Genomic DNA, 16560 nt, shown 5'->3' with positions numbered 1-16560 from the left:
AAAGCTTATTAAAGATTGACTGTCTTTGAGGGGTTATGAATACAAATGTTTGTTTTATAACATTTATAATTCATTTCATACTTAAGTATACTGAATGGGCTTTCATGAAAGTTTTTAATGTAATAAATATTTTATTTCATTTCAGAATGACTCCTGAGATATCCCATGGTTGATACTGGGCAAGTTGGCTTGTAAAGTGTAAGGGTACTAGGTTGGCATAGGGGACTATAAGTGGTCATGAGTTGGCATTGTGACTAAAAGGAGCAATAGGAATAGGTAGGGGGCATGAGTTGGCATATATGGGCATGGGTGTAGGTGTGGAAGTGTGGGGTGAGGGGCCTGAAGGCCTAAAGATTAAAAATTTGACTGGGACAAAGTTCCAGAGAACCAAAGTGGGCCTTTTCAAAAGCCCATCTCTTGACGTGGCAGTCTCCTGATCGCCTGTGTACAGGGCATTCCAGTAGTTCAAACTAGATTTTGGGAACTTGAAAATGTTCAGCAAGTTATTAAATCCTGCTGCGCAGCATTAAAAAGTTGCGGTGCAGAGTATTGAGAGATTGAGTATCCAGGATTGATTCTTGTCTGTGCTAAGCAACATTTGACCTCAGCTGGTGCATGGTGCACTAACTGAATGCTGCAATTAGCCTTAAAAGCCCTGTGCTGAACAGGAGCAATAATTAGAATGACTGCCAAAGTTTGTACATTAAAAATTGTAACTTGGAGGTACAGAGCTTGAGGAAGGAGGGGAAGGGAATGATAAAAATGCTTCAGAGCCTTGATTGTTGACATTTTTCTGTGGCAAGGAATATGGGGAAATGGAGGCAAGATGGCAATCGGCCATGATCTTATTGCATGGTAGAACCGGGGTGAATGGACTAAAAGGTTGCTTATTATTACTACGTTTTTATATTCTTGCATGAGATGCAAATGTCACTGGTAAGGCCAGCATTTGCTTCCCATTTCTTGTTGGTCTTGAGAAAGTGATGGTGAGCCTTAAACTGCTGCAGTCCATCTTGTTCAAATACACCCACAGTTCTATTTGGAGGAGTACCAGGATTTCTTAAACTTCCAGATGAAATGAAGAAGCCTTCATGGTGTGTGTCTCAATTTTTTGATTTGATTTCTCAGTCCAAACACTGAACAAAAACCTTTTTTGCACTAAAGTGATTAGGGATCTTTGTGTTCAGACTGGAATTTGGCAGCCTGTTTGTGACTATTTTACATCATAAGCATTAGGGTAGACAAATAGGGGAACACTGTGCTCGATCCAGGATTCTACTCAATGAATTGCGTTTTGGTACATTGGTATTCTGTACTTCTGATGAGAACTTGGCTTCAATCAAGTTTTCAGTTTCATCCTGAGGGACCTGTACTGTCTAACCGTGTGAAATTTTTCTACTGCGTCTGGTGAAAGATAAATTGGATAGAGCTCCAGCAGTGTCTGCAGAGAGATTGTGTAACTCTAGGGTGCCAATATTCTTGTAATAATGTTTACTTGCACTTAGGTTAAGTATGAAAGCTGCAAGTGACCCAGTATAGTGATTTACTTATGTCAGCTTGTCTTAGTGGTTGTACTCTGGCTTTAGAGTTGGATAGGGCATGAGTTCAAGACCTCACCTGGAGACTTGAGCGCACAATCTGTACTACATTTTCATAACAGCAGTGAAAGAGTGCTGCACTATTGTAGGTGCCTCACAGTTTGAGATATTAAACTGCTGATAGAAATGTAAGATTCTATGCTATTGAAGAATTTGTGTTATAGCTGAGATTTCTCTCAACCAGCTCTGACAAAAGCTTTTGCTACATGGGAATTTTGCTGTGAACAGCTTGTTTGCCAGATTTGCTCATGTAACAAAAATAACTATAGTGATGAATTAATATTTCGGTTTTTTTTTGGGAATGTGAACATGTTAACAAGGTTAGCATTTGTTATGCTCCGAGGTGATAGTGAGCTGCCGTCTTGCATACCCATAGTGCTGTTAGTAAAGCAGTTCCAGGATTTTGAAGGTTCCGATCAGGATGGTGAGGTTTGAACATAAGCTTGTAAGTGGTGATGTCCCCATGTGTCTACTGCCCTTCTAAGTATCAAAGGAGCCTTGGCAAGTGCTGCAATGCGTATTTAGAAAGTGGAAAACACTTATGCCACAGTACGCAAGTGGTGGAGTAGATGCTGCACAAATGGGCTGCTTTGTCTTTTTTTGTGGTTTTGGAGCTGTACTTATCCAGCCAAGTGGAGAGTATTCTACCACATTCCTGACTTGTGCCTTGTAAATGGTGGTCATGCTTTGGGGAATCAGGAGGTGAGTTACTCTCTAGCCTGTGATCTGTTCTTGTAGCCACAGCATCTGTAAGGCTAGTTCAGTTAAGATCCTAGTCTTTGGTGATGGCGGGTGTTCAGTAATGGCAGTGCCGTTAAACAACATATGGCTGGGTTTTTCTTGTTGCCGGTGGTGACTGCTTGGCACTTGTGTGAGGTGATTATTACTTGTCATTTATTAACCTAAACCTGAATATTGTCCGGATCTTGCTTCATGGAATCGAGGGTGCTTCAGTACCTAAGGAAATGTGAACGTTCTATAGTTGGTCCTTATCACCGAATCTCACCACTTCTGGAGGGAAGATAATTGATGAAGCTGCCGAAAATGGGAGGACCGACAACCTTGCCTTGCGAGACTCCTGCAGTGATCTCTTGGGTGTGAGAATAGGCATCCAACAACCACAGTCATCTTCCTTTTGTGCTATCACTTGCTCCCAACCTGTGAAGTGTTATTCCCCCAATTCCCATTGACTTCAATTTTGCTAGTGCTCCCTGCTGCCAGAGTTGAACAAATGCTGCCTTGATGTCAAGATCAATCATTCTCAACTTGTCTTTTGAATGCAGCTCTCCTCTCTGTGTTTGGACTAAGGCTGTAATGAGATCTGGAATTGAGTGATTCTGGCAGAACCCAGATTAGGCATCAGAAAGCAAGTTATTGCTGTGTGAGTGCTGCTTGGTAGCACTGTCAATGGCAGTATCAGGTGTAATAAACCTGACGAAGGGACACCGTTTCCGAAAGCTTGTGGGATTACTATCAAATAAACTGGTTGGACTTAAACCTGGTGTTGTGAGACTTCTTACTGTGCCTCTGGCTGCACCAGGTAAATGTACAAACCTCCTGGGCATTCAAATACACTGAAGTAAAAAAGTTTTGGGTTCATTGCCCACCCCTTGCAGCCTTGCAGAATCGATTATGTGTCCAGGGTTGTCTTTTCTGTGCCTCTAGACTGGTCTGCTCACCACAGTTGCCATTGCTGGTTGGGATGTGGAGAGGTTGCGGGAGGCTCATGATACCAAATGTGATGTTTGCTGCAGAAGCAAAGACTGACATTAGCAGCCTATTTACAGATTGTGATTTCGAATGACTACCAGCTTGAGAGCAAGAGGAAGGAAAGGTCCAAATTGGCCAAAAGGTCAAGCAAGACCTTGTCTAACTTGAAAATTATGAGCACCAGTTGAATAGGACCGAGCATGACCATGTGCAGTGAAATATAGTCTGATTGCTTCCAGTTGGATTCAGTTTATTGTGGCTAATGAATGTAATTTGAGTATCCAATAACATACCTTCAGTGGGTGGGGGGAAGAACAAAAATGAACATCTTTCACATCTGGATTGAGAGAGCTTGTAAATCTGCTGCTGGCCCTTGTGGAAAAGTGAACACAGATGAGGCAGAAATTCTCTTGCTTGCAGATCATAATCTGTATAATGTATTTATTGTACATTTCTGGACTGCCATAGACAACTTCTTGTTTTAACGTATTTTGAATTTTTCCATCCTGAGATGCTGTAAAACAGCTTTCAGCCTGTTAGATTGGAAATTGTCACTGATGGATGAGTGTTTAGTGATCTCCTTTGAGTTTAATTTCCAATTTGACATGCTCCCTCACTACAGCATTCTCATTTTTTTTCGCTTCCATGCTCTTGCTCATACGTAGGGCACACACTAATTGAAGTGTAACTAATGCAGTGATGCTGGAGGTGACCTTTTCATTTGCTGTGCTGTTGATTTGTTCTCATTAGCCTCCAGCCCAGTAAACATGTTCTTTTTGTTTCTTTCATTTGTTGTTGTAGTGTGTGTTTATTTCACCTGTTTAATGGAAATTACACAAATAATGCAGAAACAAACAACAAATCTTCCTGTGGAAAAACAATGCAACATTAAATGAGGGACAGGCTGGAATCAAATCCAGGGAATAGATGCCCAGAAGTGCATGCGTACATCAGAAGCTGAACTGTCTCAATGTGATGACGTTGACATCTTTGAATTGTTCCCTTTATACATTTTTTTAAAACAAGATCATCTTGCAGTTGTGGAGATGGGTTGAGGCGCAAGTGCATTGCGGGTTGATTGAATATGAAATGTGAACTTTGCAGGCACCACCCTTGCTCACCTCTTCTGGCATTTGGTCCCTCGTGTTTATGTCATTCAGTAACATCATGGCTGCCCTGCAACACCATGGGCTTGATTTGTCTCTGGGCTTCGGGACCCCGCATCGGAGCCAACTGGGATTTCCGAGCCATACTTGGTGGAAGTGAAACTAACAGCAATCTTTTAATTCATTGTTTCTGTAGTCAATATCCTATTGAGGAGTTGGGTGAGCTCCTTATATAGTTGGCCCAATCAGAGGTGTGGCAGCTCTGATGGCATTACCGTCTTTGAACATCACTATCAAAATCCTGGGAGCTAGCATTGACTAGAAAGTTAACTGAACAGCCATATAAGTACTGCAGCTACAGGAGCGAGTGAGATGGAATTTTGCAGTGAGTATCTTACTTTCTGACTCCACGAAGTCTGTCCACCATTTGCAAGGCAAAGGAAGGAAATATGTGGTCTGTGGTATATCCAGCATAGATGTGACTTTGCACCCACAGCAATGTCTTAACTCAAACTCTTAAATGATCTCTGAAATGGCCTAGGAAGCCATTCAGTTGTATCAAACTGCTACAAAATCTACAAAAAGAAATGAAACCAGATGGATCACCCGACATCAACCTAGGCATCAGAAACAACAGCAATAACAAATTCAGCTCTGTTGACCCAGTGGAGTACTCCTTACTAACATCCTGGGGACTTCTGCCAAAATTGGGAAGCTGTCTCACAGACCACTCAAGTGACATAGTCACACTCGTGGAATCATACCTTACATAGTGTCACAGACTCACCAACAGTGGCAAGCAGCACTGTGGTAAATATTTGGGAGGGGGTTCCCTAGAAATTCTCTATGAAGTCTCCTGGCATCAGATGTAAAATGGGCTTGGATATTTTCTGTTGATTACCTCATCATCTGGCCCCCCTCTCCAATCGCCCAACTGATGAATCAGTACTCCTCCATGTTGGGCACCACTTGGAGAAGCATCAAGAGTGGCAGTGACACAGAATGTGCCTTTTAGGTGGGGTCTTCAATATCCACACTCATCCCTGATGATATTCAGGCTCACTTAATCAACATATAAGCTAAATGCCAATTATGTGATCACCTAAACCAGTTGATTATCCAAATGATATCTCCGCCTTGAACATAACGACCTAGCTTCTACAGCCCCTCTGCGGTAAAGAATTGCACAGGTCCACTATCCTCCGGGAGAAGAAATTCCTCCTCATCTCTGTTAAACGAGTGACCCCTTATTCTGAGCTTATGCCCTCTGGTCTTAGATTCTTCCACAAGGGGAAGCAACCTCTCCACCTGTCAAGCCCCTAAGAATTCCATGTGTCTCAATAAGGTTACTTTTCATTCTTTTCAACTCCAATGAGCACAGGCCCAACCTACTAGCTTCTCCATTTTAAAAAAAAAACCCTCTATACCTGGGGTCAACCTAATGAACCATCTTTGTTGTTCATAGTATTCCAGGTGTGGTCTAACTAATGTCTTGTATAGTTTTAACAGGACTTCCCTATTTATGTATTCCATTCCTGTTGAAATAAAGGCCAACATTTGCTTTCTGTATTACCTGCTGAACTTGGATACTAGCTTTTGTGAGTTATGTACAAGGACCCCCAAATCCCTCTGTCCTGCAGCTTTCTGCAGTCTTTCGTCCTACCAAAGTGCATTTCACATTTTCCTACGTTATATTTCTTGTACATTTAAAAAGTTGCAGGCTGCTTTAAGAGCTGATCACATGATTTGATAGTGATGTCATTAGGGCATTGCCACAGGCTGCTGTTTTACTTTCAGTTTGTACTGCATGTAGCAAAGAATTGCTGGAATAAATGATTTTAGTTGCACCTACATGTACAGTTCATTTTGTTAGCAAAACTTACCTTCCAACCTTATCTACAGCAGATTGGAATGGAAAAATGCAATAAGCCCAGTGGTACTGCATACCTTCAAACAAATGAGAGAAAAGTATATAAACTAGGATATTGTAATGGGAATTTGGGTTTGATCTCGAAAGTTTGACCTCCAGAACTCTAAAGTTAATAGTTATTGTTTCTAAGTCCTTTTGTACATACATCCTTTTATTTGGATGCTTGAACTTGGAACTTGCCTATAGTAGCCTTACTCTAACTCTAGACACTGCATGAAAGATTCGCTTGCACGTGCACAATGAAGGCAATGACTCATCAAAAGTCAGGGGTTAGAAGCTCTTTTTAAAGTCATGTTTTCTCTGTTCATTCCCCTCAGTCCTCCATTCCTGCGATTGAGGGTTGATTGGTGAACCTACTCTCAGGCGTTGGCCTGTACTGGCCACTTGTATGAAAATTACCCAGGAGCATTGCTCCACGCAGGAAGATGCTGTAGCCATGATTGGAAACTCTGGCTTTGCTGGGTACAGACGTGTGCTCCACTCTGGCACTGTAGCCTGGTACTTATACCTGGGTAACAGGAGAAATTTTTGAATCGTGGAGATGGCACTGCCTATGGGTCCATTGTGCTGATTCATCTCAGTTTTGGTCAAAGGGTCAATTTAAGCGTTAGGCATACTTAGCAATTTCTAGTGTTGAGGCCATCTGTTGTGTAACATGTCAAACAAAATATCATTTCCATCAGTTTGAAACTATGGACACACCTGCAATTCTATTTTATCAGTCATCACAAGATGTGTGGGAACTACTCCACCTAGTGTTGTGATGTTAATAGATGCAGCCATAATAAATGGCTGAAGTGTTAACTCTGCTTTCCTCCACAGATGCTGCCAGACCTAATGAGTAATTTCCAGCATTTTTGCCTAGCATTCTTTATAACTTTGCATGAAAAACATGTGCACTTAAAATGATTTAGCACCACTCTGAGCAAGGGGTCCGCAACATATCCAGTTGGGTATTGCAGGTCCACTGAAGCTGCAGTGATGTGTGGGAAATGGACAGGTTAACAGTTGTTGGGCTAAGTTGCTGAGGCAGACTGAAAGGAGCTTTGTTCTGAACTCCGCTTGTCCTTTGTTATCTGGTGTAAAGCAACATAAAGACTGCTTTTATCAAATTTGCCTTTGTTGTAGGCACTGGATCAAAGTATACATTCAAATCCCCATGGTTGATGCCCATTTTGAGTTCGAAATTCCATGTTGTATATGGTGATATAAATGGATGAATTTTAATATGCAGGGTTGAATGTATGCTTTTGAGGCAGAACACAAGAAATGGAAGCAGGAAAAGCCACCAGACCCTCAGGTCTGCCCTGCCATTCAATACAATCCATGACTGATCTATGCCGGCCTCAACTACTTTTCTGTGCCATTTCCCCATTGCCCTCTATCCCTCAGTCTATCAAATATTTAACCAACTCCACTTTAAATAATTTGAATGATCCAGCCTCCACTACCCTTTGGAGCAGAGAATTCCAGCGATTCACTCTGCAAGAAGAAAGACATCTTTGGACTTTCTCATTAATTTGCGATTTTTGTTATTTCAAAAGGTCAGATGTCAGGAGCTGGGACGATGATGCCAGGGCAACCCATGGCAGGTCGTATGATGCCGAATCTTCAGCCGAATATGCCATCAGGAGCACCCCCCCATCAAAACCCAACGGTTGTACCAGCAGCAGCACATGGTAACATGATGGGCCCACGACCAGCAGCTGCTACCAATGGCATGTGTAAGGATTTTTCAAAAATATTTCTCAACTTAAAGAACAGAAATGTGTGCTTCACTAATGCATTGTTTTGAGGTATTCAGACAAAACATTGAGACAAATAATGAGTTCATCTACATTTGGTGTTTGAGGAAGGAATGTTGAGCGGATATTCAGAAAACTTTTCAAGAGGCGATGGGGATTTGGTTTTATCCAAATAATAGATATTCACAGTGCACCACAACACCGAAGTGAAGATTAGATTTTGAATTGAAGTCAGCGTGAGCCCACAGTCTTCTAATACAGAGTATTAAAACTCAGCCAAGATATCATTGAAACATGTAGTATCTTTAGGGTGTAAATTGAGAAAGATGGATACTCAACGAGACCTTGAAGTCCTTGTGCATCGGTCACTGAAAGTAAGCGCACAGGTACAACAGGCAATAAAGGTAGCAAATGGTACGTTGGCTTTCATAGCGAGAGGATTTGAGTATAGGGATAAGGATGTTTTGCTGCAGTTTTAAAAGGCATTGGTGAGGCCACATCTAGAATATTATATGCAGTTTTGGTGTCCTTATCTGAGGAAGAATGCCCTTGCTATAGAGGGAGTACAGCAAAAGATTATCAGGCTGATTCCTAAGATGGCACATCTGTCAAATGAGGGAGAGACTAAGTTGGTTAAGATTATATTCTCTGGAGTTTAGAAGAGTCAGAATGGATCTTATGGAAACTAACAGGGTCTATTTTAACAGGGTTAGATAAGGTAGATTCAAAAAGAATGCCCTAGTGGTGGGGGAGTCAAGAACTAGTGGTCATAGTTTGAGTATAAGGGGTAAACCTTTTTTTCTCCCCTCAGTTCTAAATTTCTTCATACAGAGGGTGGTAAATATGTGAAATTTGATATTATTGTCATGTGTATTAAAATACAGTGAAAAGTTTGTTTCTTGCGCACAATGCAGACAAAACATACCATTCGTAGAGAAGGAAATGAGAGAGTGTGGAATGAGGTGTTACACTCATAGCTAGAGTGTAGAGAAAGATCAACTTAATGCAAGATAGGTCCATTCAAAAGTCTGACAGCAGCAGGGAAGAAGCTGTTCTTGAGTCGGTTGGTACTAACGTCAGACTTCTGTATCTTTTTCCTGAAGGAAGAAGGTGGAAGAGAGACTATCTGGGTTGCGTGGGGTCCTTAATTATCCTGGCTGCTTTGCCGAGGCAGCGGGAAGTGTAGACAGAGTCAATGGATGGGAGCTGGTTTCGCATTGGATTGGACTACATTCATGACATTTTGTAGTACCTTGTGACCTTGGGCAGAGCAGGAGCCACACCAAGCTGTGATAAAACCAGAAAGAATGCTTTCTATGGTGCATCTGTAAAAGTTGGTGAGAGTCGTAGCTGACCTGCCAAATTTCCTTAGTAGTCTGTGAAAGTAGAGGCGTTGGTGGGCTTTCTTAACTATAGTGTTGGCATGGGGGAACCAGGATAGGTTGTTGGTGACCTGGACATCTAAAAACTTGAAGCTCTCGACCCTTTCTACTTTGTCCCCATGTTCTCCTTTACGCTTCCTGAAGTTGATGACAATCTCCTTTGTTTTGTTGATATTGAGGGAGAGATTATTGTTGCCACACCCGAAGTTCACTACCACAGATGTAGTTGAGGCCAGAATGTTGCCAGATTTCGAGAAGAAATTAGATATAACTCTTGGGGCCAAAGGGATAAGAGGGGAAGGGGGAGATCATTGGCCTTTATAAATTGGAGTATTGAGTATAAAAGTTGGAGTGTTATGGTAAGGTTATATAAAGCATTGGTGAGGCCGAATTTAGAGTATTGTGTACAGTTTTGGTCACCTAGTTACAGGAAGGATGTAAATAAGGTTGAAAGGGTACAGAGAAGGTTCACAAGGATGTTGCTGGGACTTGAGAAGCTAAGTTACACAGAGAGATTGAATAGGTTAGGACTTTATTGTCTGTAGCTTAGAAGAATGAGGGGAGATTTGATAGAAGTGTATAAGATTTTGATGGGTATAGATAGAGTGAATGCAAGCAGGCTTTTTCCACTGAGGCTAGGGGAGAAAAAAACGAGAGGGCATGGGTTAAGAGTGAAAGGAGAAAAGTTTAAAGGGAATATTAGAGGGGGCTTCTTCACGCAGAGAGTGATGGGAGTGTGGAATGAGCTGCCGGATAAAGTGGTAAATGCGGGGTCATTTTTAACATTTAAGAAAAACTTGGACGGGCTCATGGATGAGAGGGGTGTGGAGGGATATGGTTCAAGTGCAGGTCAGTGGGACTAGGCAAAAAATGGTTCGGCACAGACAAGAAGGGCCAAAAGGCCTGTTTCTGAGCTGTAATTTTCTATGGTTCTATGGTATCAGGATGTTGATTTCAATGATCAGCCATGATCAAACTTAATGGTGGATCAGGCTTGAAGAGCGAAATGGTCTACTACTCCTAGTTTCTACATTTTTATATTATTGAAGATAATATTTTGGAATGCAGTAAATATGGACATTGCAACATTGCACTTGGTCATTTGCTTCTTCTCATGTGATTTTCTTAATGTGCTATGTAGTCTAATTACATTCTCCTAATCCTCAGACTCTTTACCATTCTTCCTTTGCAATAAAACTGTCTTAAATTTGTGTGTTTTTTGGATCATGTGACACCAAATTCAAGTAAATTTAAAATCTGTACTTGCTGCCTGCCATTACAGTAGGGGGGGCCATGACTCTGGACTCCCATTGCTTTGTCTGTAATGGTTAAGTCAGAGCAAAAGTGATCTCCTTTAAGCCAATTGAAGAGGTGGGGCGTTTCTCACTGAAAATTACAAGACCAGTCAATGCATTGCTTTTGTGCACCCCCAGGTGGCCAGCTATATGTCAATTCTGGCAGGTCATTTAGCTTCTTCATGAAAAGGAACTTTTTCCAGTCCTTGTATTTTTCCCTTTTCCCTCTGTTCCATATTCCTGGAAATTTCTGTCTGTTGCTGGTACTCTTCCAAGTGTTGCTTAAACAGAGGATTAGGAGGACCAAGCAGGACAACACTGCTGGCTCATGAGGAACATTTTTGAAGGGCTAAATGAACTATATCAATGTTTTAAAATTCTACTTCACAGAATCATAGAATCCCTACAATACAGAAAGAGGCCGTTTGGCCCATCGAGTCTGCACTCTGACAGAGTACCTTACTCTGAGTACCGATTCCCCTACCCTATTCTTGTAACCCCACACATTTACCATGGCTAACCTACACATCTTGGGTCATCCACACTAGACCAGAATTGGTCCCACGTCCTTGGCGTTCTGAGGTAGCAGTGCTAACCACTGTGCTACCATGTTGCCTGCTTACTGGTCTTGGTGGTAGCTATTCAACTATTCGAGACATTAGTGGCCACTGGATTGTGAACAAGAGCAGAAATCCAAGCTGACCTTTTTTCCAACAAGATCTCACAAATGGCAATCCGCAAATAATGAGTTAATTTGCTTTTGGGACAATTGGTTGAAGGATGAATGTTTATCAAGTCACTCAATCTTTTCTCTGAAAAAAAACAGATTTTGCTCTTGACTCTGTTGTTTACTCATTGTCCTTCCCTGTTAAGTTACTCTATTTTTTGATAGAGTTTTGCCTGATTTCCCTTACTCCTAGCTTCCTTATTTTTAATGCCAATGTCATCCAAAACCATGAGGACCTTTTATTCATTCATGGGATGTGGGTTTTTACTGATTAGGCCAGCATTTATTGTCCACCCTTAATTGCCATTTGGTGAGCTGTCTCCTTGAACAGTTGCAGTCCCTGTGGTGTAGGTAAACCCACAATGCTGTAGAAAGGGAGTTCCAGAATTTTGATCCAGCAACAGTGAAAGAAAGGTGATATAGTTCCAAGTCTGGATAGTGTGTGGCTTGGAGGGGAACTTTCAGGTGGTGGTGTTCACGTGTGTCTGCTGCTCTTGTCTTTCTAGGTGGTAGTGATTGTGGGTTTGGAAGGTGCTGTCAAAGATGTCTCGGTGACTTGTTGCAGTGCATCTTGTAGATGATGCCCACTGCTGCCACTATTCATTAGTGGAGGAGGATGTGAATGTCGGACGGGGATGGTTGCCGATTAAATGGCTTGCTTTGCCTAGGATGGTGTTGACATTTGCGAGTGTTGTTGAAGCTGTATTCATCCAGGCAAGTTGAGAGTATTCCATCATAATCCTGACTTGTGCCTTGTGGATGGTGGACAGGTGTTGGGGAGTCAGTAGGTTAGTGACTGCCACAAAATTCCAAGCTTTAACCTGCACTTGTAGCCACAGTATTTACATGGCTGGTCCAGTTGAGTTTCTGATCAATGGTAATAGCCCCAGAATGTTAATATTGGATGATTCAGCAATGGTAATGCTATTGAATGTTATAAGGGGATGGTTAGATTCTCCCTTGTTGTAGATGGTCATTACTTGGCAATTGATGCCAGAATTCAGCCAGTCCAAGTTGTTTCCTAATTTTTCAAGCATCAACTTGGCTTACTTGTTAGCATCCTGTCCTTGGGGGTCAAATACTTCTGTCATTCCATCACACCAGGAGATAAGCACTTAATGTAAGGAGTGTTGAAGAAGTGCTAAAAAGTGTCGTCATTGTCTGTGGATTTGGATGTAGATGAAAAGAGGGTATGGTTGGAATCCTGGAAGGAAGAGATTAAATTAGCAAAAAGCCTCTTTCTTTCAAACATAGTCTGTGGCCTTTTTGTGCTTCAAAGCTTATTAATCTTATATTTCTCTGCAGATCCAGGCCCAGCCGTACAGCCAGAAGGTGTAGTGGTGCCCACAACGACAGCACAAACTCCTGCAGCGCCATAACCAGTATGAATGGAATATAACCACCTGATACACTCAGTGGGAGACTTAAACAGTGAAACCCAAGCAACCATCTCCGACTAGTCTCTGTCCAGCTACCTCCCTTATTGAAGACACTGAATTGCAAATGCTTGCCTTTCCATTTTAATTTTACTCCTCTTTTTATTGCAGTCAAGTTTTCTTTTTTGGAGAACAAAAATTTATTTGGCAAAACAAATAAAATGCATTGTAGTCATTTTTTCCAGAAACAAAATCAGGTTACTTGTCTACCTCCCTGTCTTCTGTGGATTTCATGGCAACTGATTGCTTCTCCCCTACCTCCTTTGGTCTTCCTGGTGAAATAGACTGGTTTGTCAGGGATGTTCATTCACGATAAGAAATAGTGTATCTTTCAGTAGACAGTTCTGAAAATCTGCAACAGCAGCAAAAGATTTTTCAGCTGATGAGCATGTGTGTAGACCAGAGACTATTAACTAGAAGGCAGTATTGTTGGAGGAGCAAAGCCTTTCTGCCTGTCTAATTTTAATCAACTAACAGTTTTGTATAGGGAATTTCCCTCTCTTCCTCTCTCCTCACTTTTTTCTTTCAGTTCTTGATCTCTCTTGAAAACCCTGATCCTGGAGTACTCGACAAAATATATCACAAAATATATTTTTTAAAGGTCACAGGTGAATCTGCTGGTTCAGTCAATGTTACTAGTTAGTCTGCAAAATGACTTAGGAAATCATTAGCAGACCATGATGCATTCCTTTACTATATTGAATTCTGGTTTGTATGGGAGCAATGATTCATTAGCAAATGTAAAATACACTGATGATAAATTTTAGAGATCTTACAATTTGAGTACTCATTTTTAGTTTAGAGTTGCAGTTACCCTTTGGCAGAGGTGCTTGAAGATTGCTTCTCACAGAATCCCTGCAGTCCTATAGAATTACCATATAGGGAACCACTTGTGCTTTACTTTTGACTTGTGCAAATCCCAGAGAAATCTCATTCATAAATGTGGAGTATCAGGTATGGTGGGAGCTTATGGATGTGAAAAATGGGATAGAATCAGTCCAAATTGAGGACCACTTGCATTTGATGACTGAATTGGTTAGTTGACTATTGCAGTATGATGCATCACAAATGTGTCTAAACTATATCCATGGCCCAGGCAACTTGACCCTATTTGAGCTGAGATTTCTAAATCAATAGTTAAGTTACTTGAGCTAGGAGATTTGGGAAGAACTGTTGCAACATTGTTGTCTCATTGATGGACAAATCCATAATTGGAACATTTAGATCATTCATATCTGCAACTTGCAAATTTAATGTTAACATTTATTTAAACTTGGTATGACCTCACAGCTTTATGCCTTGGATCCTCCTAGTAAATCAGAATTTGTTTGTCCTCTATATGCAAGCTGAAACAGGGTATTGGGGCATGTGTGGTGGTGATGAATGGTGGACCAGCTCAATGGGCTGAATGGCCTACTTCTCCTATGTCTTGCAGCATTATGAAAGATGACGTTCAATTGCTGCAGCGAAGCCAAAAATCTAAATGACCCTTTTTTTTTATTAGAGAGTAACACTAATGGTACGTGTGTCAGTAGAAAATACTGGATAGTCAATTGGTCAGGCAGCATCTGGGAGGGAGAAAATTAATTAATGTTTCAGGTCTGTAACTTCCATCAGAACTGGAAGATATTTCCAGAATTTTCTGTTTATGCTCAGATTTTCAGTGTCTGCAATATCTTACCTTTTGTACTGTATATTCAGTTAGAGTCAGCGAAAAAAGTATTGCAGATCATCCACTGCTGTGGACAGACCTGATGAAACCATTGCTGCAAGATCTCTAGATAGTATGGGATATCATGTCAAGCTATTATTACTTGCACAAAAAAAAACAAGCACTTAGCCTTGTGGCACTACTGCATTAGAGAACTAAAATGGAGCTTCAATGAATCCCACTCCGCCTATTCCTCCAGCCGGAGCGGTTTGAGCTTTGATCTCAGCTGCTTCATTCAGCAAATATCAAGTAGCAGCATAGGCATTCTGTATTTTTCTTTAAGGCTGGAGAAAGAGTAGTGCCATCTTTTGGTTGATTATATTATTGGGCTACCGAGGATCATTAGCGAGTGTAGGTCAGTGACTACTGCCTCAGAATTGGTCTTCAAGGAGACAATAGTTTGAATCCTAGTCTTGTATTTCAATTGATACAAGTGGTATGAGGAAGCCTTTGAGGGAGAGGTAATTTTATTTTTAGCTGAATGATGTGTTTCCAATGCCTTGGTGATGGCTGAAATGTAAAGGTATATCTGAAAGCAGCATGTGCGTGAATACTATGGTTGATATTGAATATCTTCTTTCTTCATATTTCCAACTCTTTCTTCCTCCTCTCGCTTTAAGAAGTGTTTGATAATTACACAATTCTGCGCCTTGATTATTTGTATAATTGTGTTAAAACCGGGTAGATTATCTTTTCCAATGGTACTAAATGCAAAGGTTTTGGAAGCAGTGTTTTGTTTTTCATTCATTCTTGGCTCTGCCCAAGGCTTATCTTAATGGCAGCGCCACAGCCTTCAGTCTGCAGGTCTTGGACAGACACAATTGGGGTCCAACTTTTTATTAGGCATGTGGGTAAATGTGTTCCTGAATCTGCTTCCTACCAGTGCATAGTATAATTTCAGTTGTGCTCTCAATCATTCCTACTCTTTTACTCTCTTCAATTTGTCCCTTCCCCATTCTTCCCCCTTTGTGACTTAGTTGGGTGCTACTTTGGGCGCACTGTTCTACCTGTGAAATTTAAACCAAAAAAAATCTCTGGGGCTTGGGGTTAGAATTTTTATGTATATCTGGGCCATTTGCTTTTGAAGTTGAAATGCATTGATCAGAGGAATACGGATATTTCAAATATGAACCATTGTTGCCTTTGTACTTGTGACCAAGTGGTAGCAGTTTAATATTAAAAAGCAATAGCTGGTTAAGGTAGTTAATGTCCTCTTTATCTATTAAAACTCATTGTTACTTGGATTTCAGTAAATTTGATGGTGGGTGTACATTTTTTTTATACACTTGACTGAAACTGTTCATCCAGCAGAAGAATTAATGGTTTCTGTTCCAATATGAAAATGTGTCCAGGGAGAGCATTTTTACATTTTCCATCCTGGCAATTGTATTGCTGGTGGTGAGTTTATTTTGAGATTAAGCATAGCTCTGTTGTAATCAATGAAGAAGGAATACTCAATGCTTATAAGGCAGGTTCTTGTGGTGCCCATAAGTTCGCTCTTTGTGTACATTCATTTGCTTTATTTGGTTTTTAAATTATCTTTGAAGGCTTTGTAATTTGACATTCCTTTTTTTCACTGAGCTGGAACAGTTCTCATCAGAACAAACTGATGACTTTTGCTGTTCCAACTTTGAAGAGCTTTTAATAGTTGTGTGTATATGTTCCAGGTGAGAGAGATCTATTCTTCCATACTCACTTTAGTTGCAACTCTAGCCAGCTGATTGTGTTCAAAGAGATTCTTTGGACAGCATTAGTTGGGTTTTCTTTCAAGGGACTGCATGTGTTCTGAATGCTTCAGAATTTTCCACCTGGTGACAAAGCAGTAAACTTCTCTTGCACATCCTTGCTTTTTAAAAGATCGGAATTACTTCTGTACATTCTATTAATTAAACAAGTTCAAGTAAATTCTCCTGTTTAGGT

General features: G+C 41.0%; 1 protein-coding gene across 1 annotated transcript in view; it reads left to right on the top strand.

Moving 5' to 3' along the window:
* Window positions 1–15894, top strand: part of LOC145346764 (SWI/SNF complex subunit SMARCC1-like) — a 174649-nt gene extending 158755 nt beyond the window's left edge. Inside the window, exons 27-28 of the mRNA XM_080194463.1 lie at window positions 7889–8068; window positions 12799–15894. Coding sequence (XP_080050589.1) covers window positions 7889–8068; window positions 12799–12872 — 254 coding nt within the window. The 3' untranslated portion in view covers window positions 12873–15894. The remainder of the gene's footprint in view (window positions 1–7888; window positions 8069–12798) is intronic.
* The last annotated feature ends 666 nt before the right edge of the window (window positions 15895–16560 follow it).

Source organism: Carcharhinus amblyrhynchos, chromosome 8 (assembly GCF_965287045.1).
Source record: "Carcharhinus amblyrhynchos chromosome 8, sCarAmb.v2.hapA, whole genome shotgun sequence".
NCBI lineage: Eukaryota > Metazoa > Chordata > Chondrichthyes > Carcharhiniformes > Carcharhinidae > Carcharhinus > Carcharhinus amblyrhynchos.
This window is presented reverse-complemented; position numbering and strand designations above follow the sequence as displayed.